Raw genomic sequence first — 19,203 nt, forward strand, 5'->3', positions numbered from 1 at the left:
GGTGCCTGGTTCTCTGAGGGAGAAACAAATCCAGGGAAAGCCCCTGGAAACAGTCTGGCATGTATGTTCTCACCATGCAGATACAGGGATTTGGAGTGATTGGGCAGGGACCATGGACACCCACCTTTGACAAACACCACATGCCTGCTATTAAAAGAGGCCCAATGACAGTTCCTGGATCTGAACAGTTTGAGTAATAGCACCTCTTTCCTTGGAGAGGGAGTTAATTAGATTGAGGTGGACAAAAGGGCAGAAAGGGGAATGGGATGGCGCTCCTCCATCCTGTAGTAGCAGGAAGTAGAGGGCTCCAGCCAGGCTGTCATTCTGCTTTTCACAAGGCAGAGAAGGACATAAAGTGGAAAATCATCCCGAACTTAATAAGGCACAGGCTCGGGTGGATGGATCTGGTTCTTCTGATCTCTTAGTCCACCTTGATTATGTTTAGCCTAAACTCACAGTAAGACAGAGATACAGAGTAACCCGAGTAGAATCCAGCAATCTTTTTAAAGCATGAAGAGACCTTGGAATCACTCCCTGGATTGTACATTAGAATGTTGTTATTTTGAAGAGCTGTCTCATTAACAGTCAGCAAATGAGGCAAAACAATTGAAAGGCCAGGCTCCTGTGGTTGAAATGCTCTGTGCAGCGATGGGGCCTAGAGCTTCACGTGCCTTCCGCCTCCTCTTTCCACAATGCTGTATGATAAGAGGAGATTTAAAACCCTGGCTGTGCACTTTGGATGTGTGATCTGCCCTAAGGTTGGCTTCATTTTGAAACCCAGGGACCAAGGCATTACTTTTAACAGAGCCATCAAAGGCCTCTATTAGAGTACATTAGCACTTGACCTCCTGCATACTCAGTAAATAAGATAAATTTCAAAAAATCTACTCCATGTCTGCAAGTGTTCAAAGGGGAAAAAGAAAACTGGAAAACTGACTGAAAATGTAGTGGGTTCTGGCCACTTTCCTGTCATTAATTTCTTGTCTTTACCCCATCTCCCAAAATTCAAAAGTCGGGACCTCAGAATGTGACCTGATTTGGAAATAGGGTTTTTGCAGATATAATTAGTTGAGTTTATATTAGAATAGTGTGGGCTCTAAATCCAATGGCAGATATCCTTGCAAGAAGGCCATATGAAGACACAGAAAGAAGTCCATCTGACAACAGAAGCAGAGATTGGAGTGATGCAGCTTCAAGCCACAGAACACCAAGGAATACTGGTAGCCACCAGAAGCTGGGAAGAGGCAAGGAAGGATTTTTCCATAGAGCATTTACAGGAAGCATGGTCCTGCTGACATCTGAGCTGCTTTATCTATAACCCAAGCCCCAAAGTCTCACCATCCTACCTTGTGTGTTGACTCTGATGAGTATTCCAATTATATACCCAGAACTGGGGCTTTGTTACATGTGACTTATAGAAATCCAGAGCCAGTTTCAGAATTTGGCAGGAGGGAGCAAGCTTGAAACTGAGGACTGCTGCTCAGTTGGTTGCTGGGAGAGGCATATAAAACTGATACCCCCTTTAGTGTCCCACTGTCAGACCATATTTTTCATTCCATATTTTTCACTCTGCTTTCTCTAACATTTTTCATCATTGTCTTGACATCCATCAAACAGGATGGATCACTCAGTCCGCTCCCCACTGTAAGCCACCCTTAAATTCAACCTGTGATCCAGGTGCCAAACAATTTGGGAATTGTGTGAGAGGAGAGAAATTAGTCCTCTGAAGCTGAGGTTCCCACAGAACCCTGTTCTGAACTTTCTTTTTCTAGCCTTCTTTCCCTTTCTCCTTTGCCTTCTCTTTCTTTCCATTCTCCTTTGCAACCGGGTGTAGATGTCCCATCTGGCTCCCAATTGCTGGGTCTTAGGTTGGCTAGAAGAGAGTTGCAGGTTGAGCGGGACTTGCTTAGCGCGTCCCCATGTTCCCTGTGGCCGCATTTAAACTTCTTCTTCTCTTGGTAAAGTGGAGATGATCTTTATCTGCCTCTCTGAGAGTTGTGCAGGGACTAATTATCTAATGTTTGTAAAGCATTTGGAAGTTGATAACTGCTAATTATTATTACCCTGGTATCTTCTCCTTTTTCCTAAATACTTAGCATCCTGAGGTGAAAAGACTTAAAAAGTTGTTGAGAGAACCCTGATCTCCAAAACAAAAGTTGTAGTTGACCTTCTTCCTTCACAAAGTTTTTTCACTCTGCTCTTAGTTGCTCCCCCTCCATCTAGACCTTCTTGCTGAGCAGGGTAGCTGGAAGAAAGAGTGTACTTGGTGGGGGATGGGGATAGTTTAACATTTCTAGCATCTGCCATATGGGAAGTGCTTTTAATACAGTGTCTCATTTAATTCTCATAAAATATGCATAGGAGGCCATTATCAGCATGTTACACATCAGTGAACAAGTGCTAATAGCAGTTAAGTAATCTGTTCAGATCCCCCAGCTGAGAAGTGGCAAGATTTTGAAGAAGTAGCCAGATTTTGAAGACATTGCTGTTTGGCTGTGAAGACTATGAGCTCTTTCTGCCACCCTGTGCTCAAGTTTTTTTCTATTAGTGCCATCTAGTCAATTCCAACACCTAGTGACCCTGTGTACAGCAAAGTAGAACCCTGCCCGGTCTTTTTGTGCCTTCCTCTCCCCTTCTGGCACTATGTCAGACAATGCTCCACTGCTATTCATAGGGTTTTCATGGTCAATTTTTTCAGAAGTGGGTGGCCAGGTCTTTCTTCCTGGTCGTTATAGTCTGGAAGCTCTGCTGAAACCTGTCCACCATGAGTGACTCTGCTGGTATTTGAAATACCAGTGGCGTAGCTTTCAGCATCACAGCAACACACAGCCAGATGGGTGCTGTGGTTCTCTGAGGGAAAAACAAATCCAGGCGAGTAGATGAGGAATGCCAGATCTTAACCTCTCGACCACTGGGGCTGGCTTTTTTTTTTTTTTTTTTTTTTTTTTGTGAGGAGATCAGCCCTGTGCTAACATCTGCCAATCCTCCTCTTTTTTTGCTGAGGAAGATGGCCCTGGGCTAACATCCGTGCCCATCCTCCTCCACTTTATATGGGACGCCGCCACAGCATGGCCCGCCAAAGCAGTGCGTCGGTGCGCGCCCAGGATCCGAACCAGCGAACCCCAGGCCGCCGCAGCGGAGCGCGCGCACCCAACTGCTTGCGCCACCGGGCCGGCCCCAAGGGGCTGGCTTTTGTGCTCAAGTAGAAGGAAGAAAATAAGTATGTTGGGAAGAGTGAGTTGGCAAGAGGAGAGAAAAAGAGACCCACATATTGTTTTTTGCCCTATGAACAGAGTCCACTGAACAAAGAAGAGGGAAGTATAAAGCAAGAGTCCTAGTAACTAAAGCAGTCCCAGCCTACTAGCAGGGAGTTTTAAACTGAAAAAGATCATTAGATTTTGAAGTTGGAGAAGCTGTTAGCAATAATTTAGTTTCACCCCATTCTTGAGCAGTTGCGGACATTAGGCCCACAAAGGTATGTAATTCTTGCCAAGTACACCCAGATCTTTAATTTGATATTCACTTAGTCTTACCTTAATGTAGTAGTAAAATAGCTAATATTTTTAAAGGCTTGCTTGCTTACTGTATGCAAGACACGTTTCTAAGTCCTCTATGTGTATTAATTCATTTAATCCTTACAACTCTGCCTAAGAGGCAACAGTATCCTTCTTTTCTTTGGAAGACACTTTTAAAAAGGCACTGAAAAATTTTGGTGAAACTGTCTTTTTGAAAGTAATCTGCAGATTCTGGGTGTCTTAGAGGAGTCGAGGTCAGCAGTTTTCAAAACTGTATTCCAATGGTTGCTAGGAGCCCCACTCAGAGGTGTGGGTGGTGGTAGAAAAAGACGTAAAGTCTGGGATCCCAACCAGGCTATAACCTCATGCAAACCCTCTTTCAATTGTTTTACATTTTGTGCTATGACTTGTGATTTAATCTCACCAGAAGGTCCTATGAATTTTAAAAGTTTGAAAGCCACTGAACTACATGACTTACGAGATGTGTTTCAAATCAAGTATTCAATGACCCTACTTCCCTCGATTCTTTTTTTTTTAATTGAGATATAATTGACATACGACATTGTGTAAGTTTAAGGTGTACAATATACTGATTTCATACATTTATAGCTACTTCCCTCAAGTCTTACCAGTGACTTCTTTCCACTCTCTCTTAAATTCTTCTTGCCATCTGGTAAACCTTTTCTCTCATGCTCTGCAGAAGCATCTACCTATGGGGACAGGCTTCAGATCACCACAGTCGTGCTTCAGAATAATTTTAGACTTGAATGTCTGTTTTCCTGTTTCCTTCCCTTTGCCTTCTCTGTTAGAAACAGGATTAATTCTTGACAAACTGCCTGCTACAGCATCCAGTTGTGGGAAGCTGGGATCGAGACAGAATCCTGAATCATCTGTTTTAGCGGTCACGTTTTAATAAAATGTAGACATTCTCAGAACAGCTGCATTAACACTGGAGAATCTTCGGGTGCCAGGAGATTTGGATTTGTAATGAAAGTTGTCACTAGAACAACAGCACAAATATGTGAGCCTAAAGAAAGGTGTTCTTGAAAAGCTTTGCGATGTGAAGCTACAGAGCACAAAGCATGGTTTTAAAAACCTGTTCTTCAACGTGAAATTTTTCTCCTTGGAAAGTCGTTTGTCCTCATGGGCAGAATTCTACCTTTGAGCATTCACACAGTATTCAAATGAAAGCTCTGCACATGGGAATGGTGGAAATGCCCACTCTGAGTATTCTCACAGCAGAGTTAACATATCCGCACAGGGCTCTTTGATAAACTACAAAATGTATCAGGGCTTTGGAATGGTTCAAACCTATATATCACTTGACATGTGGTCAAGTGATTCTACCAGTAGAAAGGTCTGCATTTTACTGTTGGTATTTACTGTTGAGGTTTATTTTGCAAATGGAATACTGTTTTTGAAGAATGATGCTTAGTTGTATTCACATTTAAATGACTGAATAGGTAAGTAAGATAGGCACTTTGGGAGAATCATCTGTGGCTTCTCCAGTCCTATTTAATGAGCTGGAAAAGTAATTTACTAGGTTTAATGTAGAGGCTAGAAACAATTTATTCCAAACCCCCCAAACACTTTATGCCTTGAGACCATAGCTTATTCACCTCGTAGGGCTGGTACATTGCCTTCTCTAAGAATCCATTTTGATCACTTGAAGATACCATTGTTCTATTGGAAAAAGTAATAGGCTAATGGTAGATTTTTTTTTTATATGCATAACATGCACAGAGGGAGAAATATGCCAGGCAGTCATTCACATTCTAGTATAAATAGCTTCAGAGGGGATTTCTTCCTTCTAGAAAGGGAGTTTTTATTTGGAATTATTGGAAGTGGGGCATTGAAAAATAAAGGTAATCATTGTGCAATGAGTTCTTCCCATTAGAACTTTGCAAAGGATGGGAGGAGAATGTATGGAAATTGTCAGCACCAAACATATTCTTGGTTTGCCTTATAATTTTTCCCAAGGAAAATCATTCCTAAGTCATATTGTTGCCATTTCTAAAGAACACCTTTTTTTGACAAGTTTAAAAATTGGTGAGTCTGCTGCAATTTTCCCACCCTAAGTTTCACTGAGGGCCTTATCATCTGCCAGGTACCACGCTAAGCACATTGCATGCACTGTCTCATTTCATCTCCACTGTAGCATCATGAGGTACCTGCTGCTTAACAGGCTCTAAATGTTGCTTCTCGTGTGCCATGCTTAGCCTTGTAAGCACTTTAACTCATTTAATCTTCACACCAACACTGTGATATAGGTACTATTATTTCTCCATTTTACAGATACAGAACCTGAGATATAAAGAGATTCGCTGACTTGCCCAAGATCCCATAGCTAGTCAATTGTGGAACTGGGAGTTCAAGCATTGTAGCTCCCGAGTCAGCACTCTTAACCATGGTTGTCTATGATGTTATCCTTATCAGGGAGAAAATGGAAGCACAGAGAATAATAACTTGCCCAAAGTCACCCTGGCAATAAATAATGGAGGAGAGACTCAGACTCAAGCAGACTATAAAATGACATACCTACAAAACTTAACCCTTATACCGTCCTGCACGTCTTCTCTACTATGATCACTCATTCCTAAAGCCACACATACTTGCTTTCAACTTCAATACAGATCTCACTGTGGCACTTCAGAAAAGCTAATGATAAGAATAGAAAGGGAAGAAATTAGCTTTATCATTTATTTAGCTAACTGTCTACTTTACTTTAATTCTGAGTAGATTTGGAGAGTAGTTTGCTATGAGAGGGTTGAATCTTCGCTGAATTAATTGCCAATGTCAAAGACAATCTTAACCTCATCTAGAACAGCGCTTCCTAATCTTTAATGAGCATATGAATCACCTGGAGATCTTGTTAAAATGCAGATTCTGATTCATTCAATAGGTCTAGGATGGTCCCGAGACTTTGCGTTTCTAGCAAGCTCCCAGGTGATGCAATGCTACTGGAACACGATCCATGCTTTGAGCAACAAGTCTAGAGCATTGAGGTTTTCCCAACTGAACATAAAGACTTATCCCAGGGCCCAGAGTTCAAATTGGAAGGAGGGAGTTTTCATAGATGGAAGAACATTTAGGGAGTTTGGGAGAATCAACACTGGGCAGAGGCGGGTGGCTCATGAGATAAGATCTGAGCTACATAGACTCTCAGGATTCGAAGAGACCTTAAAGGTCCTGTGGTCCAGTCATCCAACTGATGTTTGAATCCTCTCGTAACCCTGCCAGGTAATCTCACCCTTTGAGTTAAAGAATTATCTGCGATGAATGTTGGAACTAAACATTCAGTAGAACAAGAGAATTTCAAGATGGTGCCTGAAACACAGAAATAATCTAAGAGTGAAAGACTGGGGGAAGAGGCTGTGATGTCTCATACCCATCCAGGCAGACATTCACCTCCATGATACACTTTGAGAGCCTTTGGATATTTATTCAAAAGCTTTAAAACTTTACCTTTTCATAATAAAAACAAATACACTCTCCCAGAGAACCAGCTGGGAGTGCTTATTCCCCCAAGCATCTGCATCCCACTGTGAAATAAAGATTTCAGTGGTGACTGGCAGGTGAGAAACAGTGACAGATGTTTGGCAGATGGGCTGCTTCTTGGCTGCACTAAGTGTACGTACCAGAGCCCTTGAGAAAACATATTCTCAAGGATCAGGAATCATGTCACTGTGATTGGTTTCTTTCCACTTTTATTTTACAATCTGAACCAAAAGACACTCCTGTTGTTGAGTCCTCTGATTGGGGGGATGCAACTTCTCCTTAAGTCACTCTTTTCTCAGGCTGTTGTTTGACAGTCCTCTGCCTTCTGTTTCAGGTGCCTGGGGAGAGTGAGAAGCAGTGGAAGCCAGCTCTGGTTGTACTGACTGAGAAGGACCTTTTAATCTACGACAGCATGCCCCGGAGGAAGGAAGCCTGGTTCAGCCCAGTTCACACATACCCACTTCTTGCCACCAGGTAGCCATGGCCTTGTGTTTGGGTAGGCTGTGTTTGCAGTTTTAATCAATTATGATTACTTCAACACATTATATTACTGCTTACTGTTACAACAGTGGCTGAGAGCTCCTTGAGAATATAGCCACACATTTTTAGCTAGATAGATTAATTACCATTTATGGCTAAACATGGGGCAACACAGAGACAAAGAACAAACTGCTTATCCATCATGAAGGAAAGTGATGTCTGTGAGACAATCCCAGCCTGGTCACCTTCCTGGGTCTACATCCCATTCCTTTGAGATAAACTCTACACATGTGTTTACAATCTTGAAGTTCAGGTTGAATCATCAAGCAAGGGTCTTCACTTGGTGGCACAAAGAATGTCATATGGGACTGTCCTATACTATACTTTTTAAAGCTCGCTCAGCACAGAAGACCGCATAACAAGTTCTTCCATAGTTATGTGAAGCTTCCTACGGAAGTGGGGCTGCCAGGGTCTGTCTGTTTCTTAGGACCTTCAATGTACATTTATTGTTTATGTGAAATATTATCTTACTGTATCATATGCTTACCCTCTTCTTTGAAAGCCTATATCCTGAGCACAAAAGGGAATCAAACCTGAGTCTTGCCTTCAAGTAGCTGACAACTCCCAGACCTCCCTTCTGTTGCCAGCTCTTTCTGTATGTGCTTTCTGATAGGACACAGTTTTCATTATTTCTATATCTCTGTTTCTTTACCTAGAAGCTAGGTATGCTAATGTAAGATTTGTGGCCTCCCCGGCACAGTGCCTGGCAATATTGGACCCTTAAATGTCTGTTGAATGAGTTGTTGAACAATGTGGGACAAACTCTGGAAGGAGTTTGGTCTAACAGAGCATAGTGGACTGAGGTTTTGGGGCATCTGTTCTGAGCAAAATATAGACAGAAACAAGACAAGTTCTCTGTTCTGGAGGGACTGAGGTGCCAAACAGCTTATAGTCAAGGCTCAGGCGCAAGGAAGAGAATGAGACCCAGCAGCAGTGCAAGAGGCAACACGAAATTAAAATACAACAGTGAATAGAGCGGAAACTCCTTAAAATCCCTCCTCCACTCATGGTTGATTATGGAGAACAGCAAGGGTGACCTGAAGATGGCAATTATTGGCTCCAGAGGTGAACAGAAGAAGCCTTCGGGGGCTAGGAACCAGGCCTAGATCACTTTAAAAAATAAATTAAATAATAATAAACAGAATAAATTTGACTTTTGAGTCTCTAAATCTCAAAATCTTTGGGAGGATAGCTATTAAAGTACTATTGATATTTACAATAAAACTTCAATAATCAGAATCTAAACGTCCTAAAATGTTCATATGAAGATTCAGGCCATGCCTTGGGGTCCATTCGAATTCAGCCCAATCTCCATCACTTCCTACAGTTTACATCGACAATGCTCATCCACGGGCACTGATGTTCAGATTCTGAGACATTCCTCCAACTGAAACCAAAGAAAAATTAGACCACAGTCACTACATTTCAGTTACTAAGAAGAGAAATTGGACTTATGCCTCTTGGAATGATTTCCAGGAACAAAAGTTTAAATAAGGTAGAGTTGCTAGGTAACCCTCAGGCAACTTGAAAATGAACCTTACCCTAGGACATAGCTTTCTCTTCACAGATTCTGAGTATTGCAACTCATGGAGGCTGCTTTTTCATGCATGCATGCATGCATTCATTCAGGATTTTAAAAATTCCTTTCCTCACTTGCACTAACCACATTTCAAGTACTCAGCAGTTGTGGCCAGTGGCTACCATTTTGGACAGCACAGATCTAGAACATTTCCTTCATCACAGAAAGTTCTATTGGACAGCACTGTCCTAGAACATAAATGACTACCTCCGAATTTGTCCCAATTCGGGCTAGTGACTGGACTTGCACAGTCCCGCAAGTCAGGCTGCCTGACGGGGTTTCATTTTGCAAGCTCTTCAGGCTGTCAGCATAAGCAGGGAGCCAGTGGCTCAAAGCAGTTGCCAAAGAAAGTCATGGATGTGACTTCTGGGATGCAAATTCCCCAGAAGAGAGGATGGGTGGGCAGACACGGGAAATGGCATCCAAATAGGTTTGGGTGGGGCATCGAAAGTATCTGTTACAGGCTCACGAGCCACAGGGATGCCAGGTCTGGGTCGTGAGCAAAGCGCATGAATAGCCTAAAACCATAAGCTTGCATCTGATATGGAAATAGGAAATAGAAACCACTTCAGTGCAAACTGTGCTCATTTAGAACAGAAGATGCAGCATAAAAAAATCAGTGTCTACCGTCTAAACGTAAAGGAGAAGCCATGGTGATACTTGACCTCCCAAATCACTGCCTCTTTCCCAAATCACCCAGCCTGACCACTTAACTGCAAACTAAAAATTTGTTGTTGTGTGTGTCTATTAGCTCTATGAGCAATAATAAAATTAGGCCCATAATCATGACCCTGATCTCCAGCTGGTAGCCTGTGGGGCAGAGTCTGCGCATGATGTTAAAGTGGCACTAGCTATTTGTTCTGACTTCATCCCCTTGAGCTAGTAGGTAACTTGCTGCCTGCTCCTGAAATGTAAGAGCTGGAGTTCACATCCTGGTTTTCCTCCCAGCAGGACGGTGCTTAATCCCAGGCTAAGCCCTCCAGCTCCCTCTTTCAGAGTCCTCATCTGCTAAATGCACTTGGTGGAATGCCTTTGTCTCCAAAGCCCAGGGGGAGATATACTTTGGGGAAATCGATTTTTAACTGATTTTTTGGTTTGTGCATCAGCCACCATGGTTTGTATGCATTGGTCATGGTCACCTTCTCTCCATGACTCTGTGACTCTGTGGATGTGCCTAGAAAAAGACTTTTGGAATGCAAACAAACAATGAGAAAAAGGACCCCTCCCTTCCCTGTGTAATGATGCTGGGGAGATGTGGCCCTTTGTGGTTCCAGGCTGGGCTTGTGAATGAGTTGCTGCGAAGGCAAGGTTCACCCCAGATGAAGACTGAAGCAATTCTGTCCTTACAGGTAAAGCCAGCTCTCTGAGGTGGGAGGCTGGGCTGAGGCTGTTTCTATCAGAAGTGGTGGAAATCAAAGGAAAACTCTGGATCCTTCCATTATAGAAGTTACCCCAGTACTTCCATTGGCTGCTTCCCTAGCCACATAATTCAAGTGACTCTTTTGTTCACTTCCCATGTGTTCCATACAATCACTTGTGGCGCTGTGTCCTTTGTACATGAGCATTTAGGCCCATAGCCTGTCTTGTAGCATTATTTGTCTTTGAGTGCATTTTTCTAAAGAATGGGGGTCATGTCTTTTTCAAATTTTTTTTTTTTGTGTGAGGAAGATCGGCCCTCAGCTAACACCTGCCAATCCTCCTCTTTTTGCTGAGGAAGACCGGCCCTGGGCTAACATCTGTGCCCATCTTCCTCCACTTTATGTGGGATGCCGCCACAGCATGGCTTGACAAGCGGTGCATCGGTGTGCACCCAGGATCCGAACCGGCGAATCCCGGGCCACCGCAGCGGAGCGCGGACACTTAACCGCTTGCACCACTGGGCCAGCCCCCAAATTTGTTTTTTAAACCTTCTGTTGAGGTATAATTGATAAACAGTAATGTAATCAAATCTTAAATGTACAGCTCAATTTTTACTTATGGATATACAGCCATGTGTTCTAAAATTTTATTATAAAGTATCTACTAGTTAATCACCCTGGATGAGATTATCAAGAAGGCCACGGTAGTATCATTTGCAAATAGACCCAGGTGGTAATAAACCAGTGGCTGGCCTCTGTGGAGGGAGCACAGATCAAGGTCAAGTAGTTTACATGGATTCTATCTGAGTTTGCAAAACTTGCCCAATTTAAGAATCATCTGGCCACTTATTCAAATTCCAGTCCTGAGAACTCTGCCCTGGAGATTCTGGCTCAGCAGGCCAGGGTTGGGAGTCAGAAGTATTTGTTTTTGGCAAGCATTAGCCAAATGTAGTCCTCAGGGTTACCCCGTTGAACTGTCACAACTCTGTGAAGTTTAGCTTTTATTCCTATTTCACTTTATTCCTGTTCCTATTTATTCCTGAATTCCTGTTCCTGTTTCACTGATATGTAAACTGAGGAACTAAGAGGTTAAGTAATTTACGCACACTCATACAGCTAGTAGGAGATAGACCTGCGATTCTGATTCTGAGTTCACCTTCTTAACCACTGCTCTCTGCAGCCTCCCAAGAATATCTTCTTATTCCCTGGAGTTTTAATGGCTCTTTGAATTTGCTGAGTGTATCATATAAATCTTTTCTTAGCTCTCCTGACAACTTAAGCATGCAATAGATGGCCACTCAGATCACACAACAGAGTGAGGACAGAGCTGTGGCTGCTGTCAGAGACCTGGAGTTTCTCCCCATGGCTTAGACCAGGGCTTCTCAAAGTGTGGTCCCCAGACCAGCAGCGTGATCACCACCTGGGAATTTGTTAGACGCACAAATTCTCCGCCCCACTTCAGACCAATTGAGTCAGGAGCTCTGGAGGTGGGGCCCAGTCCGTCTGGGAGTTAACAAGCCCTCCAGGCTTTCTTACCCAGGCTACAATTTGAGAACCGCTGGTTTAGAAGACTATGCTCTGCTACCTCCCATACTGCTGCGGTTCGTGGTAGGAGAGAAACTCCACAGCAAGGACTTGGTTCTTTCTCTTCTGTGGTTCTGCAGAAGGACCATTTTGCCTCAAGCTGTGGTGACCACCGATGAATTAGTTCAAAGGCTCTCCTGGATCCAGGTGCTCACAGAGTCATCAGCAGCTCCTAAAATGTGCTGTATAGCCACTCGGCTTTTTTTGCTTAACCTGATTTTATAGGCATTTTCCATTGGTATTTTGCAGTCTACCTCAGCTTCGTTTTAATGACGGCCTAGCGTCTCATAGCGTGGATGCTCCGAGGCACAGGTTCTGGAAACTTACAACCTGGCTCCAAAACCCAGCTACTCACCAGCTTTGGAACCTTGGACACATTTTGCAATCTCTTTTTGCTTCGTGTCCCTCATCTGTAAATGTGGATAATATCTGTACCTACCTAAGAGGGTTGTTATAAGGATTACATTAGACAATGTACAGTACATAGGACAGTGCTTGACACACGGTGAGTGCTAAACAAATTTAGCTATTATTACTCTTAGTTTTTAACCTTTCTCTACTTTTGGGTTTATAAGTGCATTGGCCACATTTTTAAAACAACTCTATCACACTGAACACTGTGACCACCTAAAATACACAGGCCATCATAATAGCACCTTCTAAGAAATCTTTTAAAACCCATCTTGTTAGTAAAAAGTAATAAAAAAAAAAAAAGCAAGTAAACAAAGTCTCAAAAAGCTTAAAAAACTTAAAAAAAAAACACTTCATTTACTGGTAAAAGGGAAAGATCACAGTATTGGATTTGACAGACTTGGGTTCACACTCCAGTTTTGCCCAGTCAAGTCCCAGTTTACAGGTTGGCTATATGACCTTGAACAAATCACTTCTTTCTGATCTTCTGTTTCCTTGTCTGAAAACTAGGATCATAATATCTACTACAGACTGATTACGAAAATTAAAATATGAGGACAATATTAGTCTTCTTGGGCCACCATAACAAAATACCATAGACTAGGTGGCATAAGCAATAGATAATGATTTTCTCACAGTTCTGGAGGCTGGAAGTCTAAGATCAAGGTGCCCTCATGATCAGTTTCTGGTAAGGGCTCTCTTCTTGGTATGTAGATGGCCACCATCTTGCTGTGTGCTCACATGAATTCTTTGTGTGCTTGAGAGGAGAGAGAGAGAGAAGGCAAGCTCAGATGTCTTTTCTTATATAGATACTAATCCCATCAGAGCAGGGCCCCACCCTTATGACCTTATTTAACCTTAATGACCTTCCTATTGGCCCCATCTCTAAATATAGTCACAGAGAGGGTTAGAACTTCAACGTATGAATTAACAGGGTGGGAGTGGGGCAGAATTCAATCCATAGCAATGACATAAGTACAGCCATATTTAGCCTAATGCCACAGAGCAACACTGGCACTGTCAGTCTCCTTCCTTTCGCCTTAGCAGTGCTAGGAAGCATTGTTCAGAATGTCAGAGACAGTCTTTCTTTCCCCCTTGCACGAGAAGAACTGGCTGGGACTATAGCCAGTAAGAAACAGGTTTCTTCTAAAATCAAGTTACTCTCTTAGAGAGTTCATAGTGGATTTGTTTACTTATTTAGTTTTTTTTTTTTTTTAGGCCCAGGCACATCTAATTTGTGTTTTTCTGGAAGATGAAAAATTTGATTGTGTTTCATAGCAGTGGCACCAGAAATAATCACAACATGTTCTTGGTGTCGAGTGCCATGCAGAGACGTTTATGAGCAGTCACTTCTCCCACTGACAAACTTCAATGGTGCCTCTGTGCGTCGATGGTGCAATTTATAGTGGTGTACTCGGGAAGTTTGCAAACATGTTGTAATTTTAGCTATTCTCATCCGTCAGCTTTTTATGAGTCCTTGGGAAAACATTTTTTGCTTAGCCAAAGCTTATTTGATGTGGCTGAACATTAAAGGAAAAAAAGGTACTCTTGCCCATATGGAGTAAGTGTGTTGGTTTTTTCTCACTGTCGTCATAATTGGCAAGCGAGATAGGCCTACAGAGAGTGAGGATTAAGGTCACAATATTTCTGGAATTCTAGAAGAGGTTTAACCCAGAAATTCTGCACACCCAGTCCCACTGGTTGGGGAAAGTTTTGGAAGCACAGAGCTTGTAAAAAGTGACGCTGCTCTGAGCCCAGTTCTCTGACCTGTGGGCCTGAGAAGGGTTTGGGGTGGCTGAAAAAGAGGAACTGATGAATGTGCACTCTCTGCTTTGATACCACTTGGGAGCCAAAGATACTGGGCACATCCACTAAACATGTTGGGTAATCTTTGGTGCTTAAGGAACTAACCTGTTTCTAAGGGCTAAAAGTAGTTGCTGCCTCAGGCCAGCCTCAGAAATTTTAGGAATGCTTTCCACTGGCAAAGTTGGGCCAATTGTATTTGTCAAAGATTACATTCCCATCAGCTTGTGGTTTTCACACTAAGCCTGGGCTGCCTCCTCATTCTTAGGGAATGTGGGCATCTTCCAAGGGCATTCCCTAGGGTGGCATAAAAGGACTACACACCCAAGGATTCATATACCATCAAACTGAAAAGTGTGAGGTTTGCCTACACATCCATCCACCTCATTTATCTCCATATACCTAGTGCTCACACTGACGGCCAACCTCCTGCCCTCCCTCCTACCAACCTGGGAGATCCTCCGAGTTGGTGGGTGGGAGGCTAGCAAATCCATGGACTTTGGAATCAGACAAACCAGGAGTTGAATCCTGAGACCTCTGCTTGCAACGTGATCTTGGGCAAAATATCATTTTCTCTGAATCCAGGTCTCCTCATCTCTATGAAGGGGCCAGTTTTATCTTCTGCTTCATACAGTTATTGATAGGACCCACTGAAACACAATCTGTAAATGTTTAGCGTATGACTGAGACATAATAAGTGATTGATAAATGTTAGCAATTGTTAAGATTGGAGAAAAATAATTGAAATTAATGTATGAATGACTAAGTAATTGGACGTATTTGATCCTACATGTAATATTGCATTTATCAGGGACACGTAGTGTCTTAAATAAAAGTCATTGAGATATAAGGACTGGGCTAATAAAGAGTTGTTGGTTGGTTTGTGGGGAGAGGGAAGTGTGAGATGGAAATGGGGAAACTGGGATCCCTCAACTCATACCACAAAGCTAGTTCTGAATGCTACTTGTAACAACACCGCAGGGAGGTTGCCTATTGATCGCTTCCTCCTTGGGGCAAGAATGTTCCGTTTAATTTTAAAAATTTTTAACAGGTTCCTGTTAAGGGCCAACATTGTATTAGCAGCTGATGGTAGGGGGAAAAAAAAAAGCAAAATGTGAGCTATAAAAGCCAAGTGTTATAGGAGCTAATTGTTCAGGTTATTCACTCATGGTTTCATTTTCCCAGTAAAATAGGACTAATTTTAATTGTCATTACCTTACATAAAGAAGTTCTTGACAATCTTTTTATAATACATATTTTATACACATGTTGAACTAATTAAAGCATAGATAAGATGAGAGAATATGTAAGAGATAACCAGAAAATTCAAAGAACTTATTTAAAAATTAGAGTTCTAAGATTGCTAAATGATACAAAGACAGTTAATTCAAAAGGAAAAATTTCCCAAGACATTGGGCTATCATGATGTGAGAGTATCCATAGATTGTAGTCTTGTTTGTCTCTGGAGAAGGAAAGTGCATGGATGAGTCACATCCGTGGATGACCTGAAGTCTTCATTATACTCTCTCACTTGAATTTCCTTGCTACCTCTAGTTGAGCTGGAGTTTGGCCCCTTCTCCTGGAATGATGGAAAGAGTATAGACTTTGTATTCATGTGGACCTGGATTCAAATTCTGGACACTCACTATGTGATCCTGTGCAACTACTTCACCACACAGCACTGTGGATTCCTTGTTTGTAAAGTGGAACTCATAAATCAAGAGTCCTTGTGGAGACTAAATGAGATAGTGTATCGATGTAACCTTTCACATAGTAGTCATCGATTTTCCTGCCTCCATATTACTGCTGGCAGCTGGCAATGAAAGGTCATAAGGCCGTGGAGAATGTGTGGAGGAAAATCACTTGTCTTTGGAAATCCACCCAAAAGATACTACTAAATAGTCAAGAATTGGGTCCAATCTGCATTGCTGTTCATTCTCTTATACTAAATTGGTCTTTGCTTACAGTCAATATCCCTCAATAATATCAATTTTCCGAGAGATGGGACCTTGCCTCTTTCACCACCATATTCAGATGAAAGGAGTTTGGAAGATACAATTGAGGCAATTTTTCAGCTCTTCTTGGCTGAGGGGCAGCATGCTGATTCCTGGGCAGCCCCTCCTAACAGTTTGGTGCTTGTTAGTGATTCTTTCCCCTCGCTTGGCTCCTTGAACGTCTGTTGACTGACCCCATTAGGGGTGGCTAATGGATGAAAGTATTCAAGAGCACCAGCACCATGTAAGCGATCTGACCAGTTGCTTTTCCTTTCTTTCCTTGTGGCTTGCATTATGGCATATGCTGGGAGATGCTAATTACAGCAATGAAGTAAAATGAGGATGTAATATTGCTTAGCAACCCAGTTACCTAATATGTAATTTTACTAATTTGGCTGATTCTGTGTGATGCAACTGTTTTTGTTTTAATTAAGGATATTAATAATAATGTTTTTGTATGGAACCTTTTATGCAGCATTTTCTAACACCTATCCAGAATTAAATTAGTGCATAAGCATCCCTTGTGAGACAGGTTTTTTGTTTTTGTTTTTCTCATAACCAGTCAGGCAAAGGGGCATATCTGAGGATCCAAAGACAGTGTGCAGCCTAGCAGCTCAGTTATCAATAGAGAAAAATTTTGCCTGGCCTCCTGCAGGAATGAGTATTTCTACTGCCAAGTTCCCCCAAGTCTTGGACAAAGAATTTGACCTGAAAGTGGGCTGTGTGAGCTTCTTGGAATCCACCACTTTGGGCATCTGAGTTAATTTCTACACCTCTCATCCTTTCTTTTTATCTGAGTTAGGGACCCATTTATGTACAATTCCTTAAATGTATACTGGATCCGTAATGTGAAATCTTAATGACTTTCACTTTTTTGATAAAATGGTCACCTTCTACTCCCAGGCCAAAAAAGGTAACTCTGACTCTCTAAATAACCAAGTCACTCCTAAAAACACCAGTTGCTAAAGATGGATTTGAAAGCAGAAACAGGAAATGGCTATTAGGCTAACCTCATAGAACATCTCATCCCAGTTACCTTTCAAGATCACTATTTTTCAGGGCTGAATTAACCTGGACATTAGCATTTAGTGGATGTGAACCTAAATGCTTTGGATTTAGCATTAGCTACCATTTTGTGTGGTTGAGGGACTGAGGGTGGGAGAGAATTCATAACACCTTATAGCAGTCATGAATCACAAACTTCTTGGAAGATAGTCCTCCTTGTATTCTAGCTATTCCTTTAGTCATTTATTTAGCAAGTATTTACTGAGTGCCCACTATGTGCCTGGAATTGTTCTAGGTGCTAGGCATACGGAAGTGAATAATCTAATAAAGAGTCCTGCCCTGATGGAACTAATGATAATAATGGCTATTACTATATATTCTGTGCCAGGAGCTGTTTCATGCAGTATTCATATAACTCATTTTATCCTCACAACAACACCATGAGGTAGGCATATTGTTATCCCCATCTTACATTAGAGGAATCTGAGGCATGAAGAGGTTAGGAAACTTCCCAAGGTCACACAGTTGATAAGTAGCCAAATTGGGGTGTCTGACTCTCTGCTCTATCCCCTTCCATGGATGGCTTCACTCTCTTGCCCCACTCTCTAATATTATATTATATCCTTTCTTCACTTATTCACACTCCTGGCTAATAGGAAATGTAAAATTTTGCTGGAGTTTGTGGCTTTGCTTCCAACCATGGGAATGTGTATCTCAATTTTGTAACCAGGGAACAAAGCACGTCCTTGGGCTTCTCAAACAGTTTCAGATAAAACTTAGCAATTGGGTGTGAATTGCAGCTTGAAAGCCTGTCCCAGGGTGCCAGTATATTTTTCTGGCTGGGAAAGGAAGTTATCTTCTCTTGGGAGACAGCATTTTCTTGGTTGCTATAGTTTAGTCCCTGCCACAGATAAGAGACAGATCGTCATATTTTTAAGGATACACAAATAGCTTAAAATGTAAAATAATAGAAAGATAAATAATAGCTATTTCAGAGTTCCCCCCTGAGACAACAGATCAGGAAAGATCTTTGGGAAGAATCTTGGGAGGAATGTAAAAAGGCTGTTCCTAGCAGAATGGGAAAAACTCAGGCCTAGAGAGTCTTTCCTTAGCCCTACCCTTTCAAATGTCCAGATGATGACTTAAAATCTTAATGTCCAGCTGACATTTATTTGGAATTTAGTGTCCAGAATCTGGCTATGGTATGTGTTCCCAAATGCAGTATATAAATGAAGAGCCCATTAGGAGGCCTTTTCAAAGCATTTCAAAATAGGTCAATTGTGTGTGTGTGTGTGTGTTTGTGTGTGTACTTTCCTTTGCAAAATTGAACTCACATTTTACAAATATTTTGAAAAACTTGCCTTCATTCACTTACTCAGCCAACATGTATTGAACACCTACCGCATGTCAGGTAAGGTGCTAGATACCACACAGTCAATGAGAGATAGGACAAGGCTCATACCCTGAAGGACATCCAGGATGAGTAAGAGAGATGAGGTGGTCATCTTAAAACAGTGGGATAAATGGATTGATGATGTGTGTGAGTCCAAAGAAGGGGCGCCTACCTCAAGGAGATCATGCTATGCTTGGTCTCGAGCTCCAAGAGATTGCTGTGTGGTCAATGGCGAGTGTGTCTTCTCCAACATCTTCCTTCCCAGGAGTTGTCAACTTTGACACATAAGCTGCAAATCTTACAGAGTGGGCGCCCAAAAACACCTGCTGGCTGCCAGCCTACGCTGTCTCAGCCTTGCTGGAAGTGCTCCCACCTCACCTTAGATCACAAGAAGCAAATGATCTGCTCCAAGTGTGGTTCTCCCTGGATGAGCCAAGGTGCAGAGATGGCTTTGATCAAACCATAGACTCTCAAGATGAGAACTCTACCATCTCTGGGAAGTCACTGGCCAGCCTATGCTTGA

At 42.2% G+C, this 19,203-nt stretch overlaps 1 protein-coding gene across 1 annotated transcript in view; it reads left to right on the top strand.

The window, feature by feature from the left end:
• Positions 1–19,203, top strand: part of SNTB1 (syntrophin beta 1) — a 231,649-nt gene that overhangs the window by 192,699 nt on the left and 19,747 nt on the right. Inside the window, exon 4 of the mRNA XM_004431108.3 lies at positions 7,348–7,487. Within this exon, the coding sequence (XP_004431165.1) occupies positions 7,348–7,487 (140 nt within the window). The remainder of the gene's footprint in view (positions 1–7,347; positions 7,488–19,203) is intronic.

This window comes from Ceratotherium simum, chromosome 23 (genome assembly GCF_057802395.1).
Source record: "Ceratotherium simum simum isolate JZ-2026a chromosome 23, ASM5780239v1, whole genome shotgun sequence".
Classification (NCBI taxonomy): Eukaryota; Metazoa; Chordata; class Mammalia; order Perissodactyla; family Rhinocerotidae; genus Ceratotherium; species Ceratotherium simum.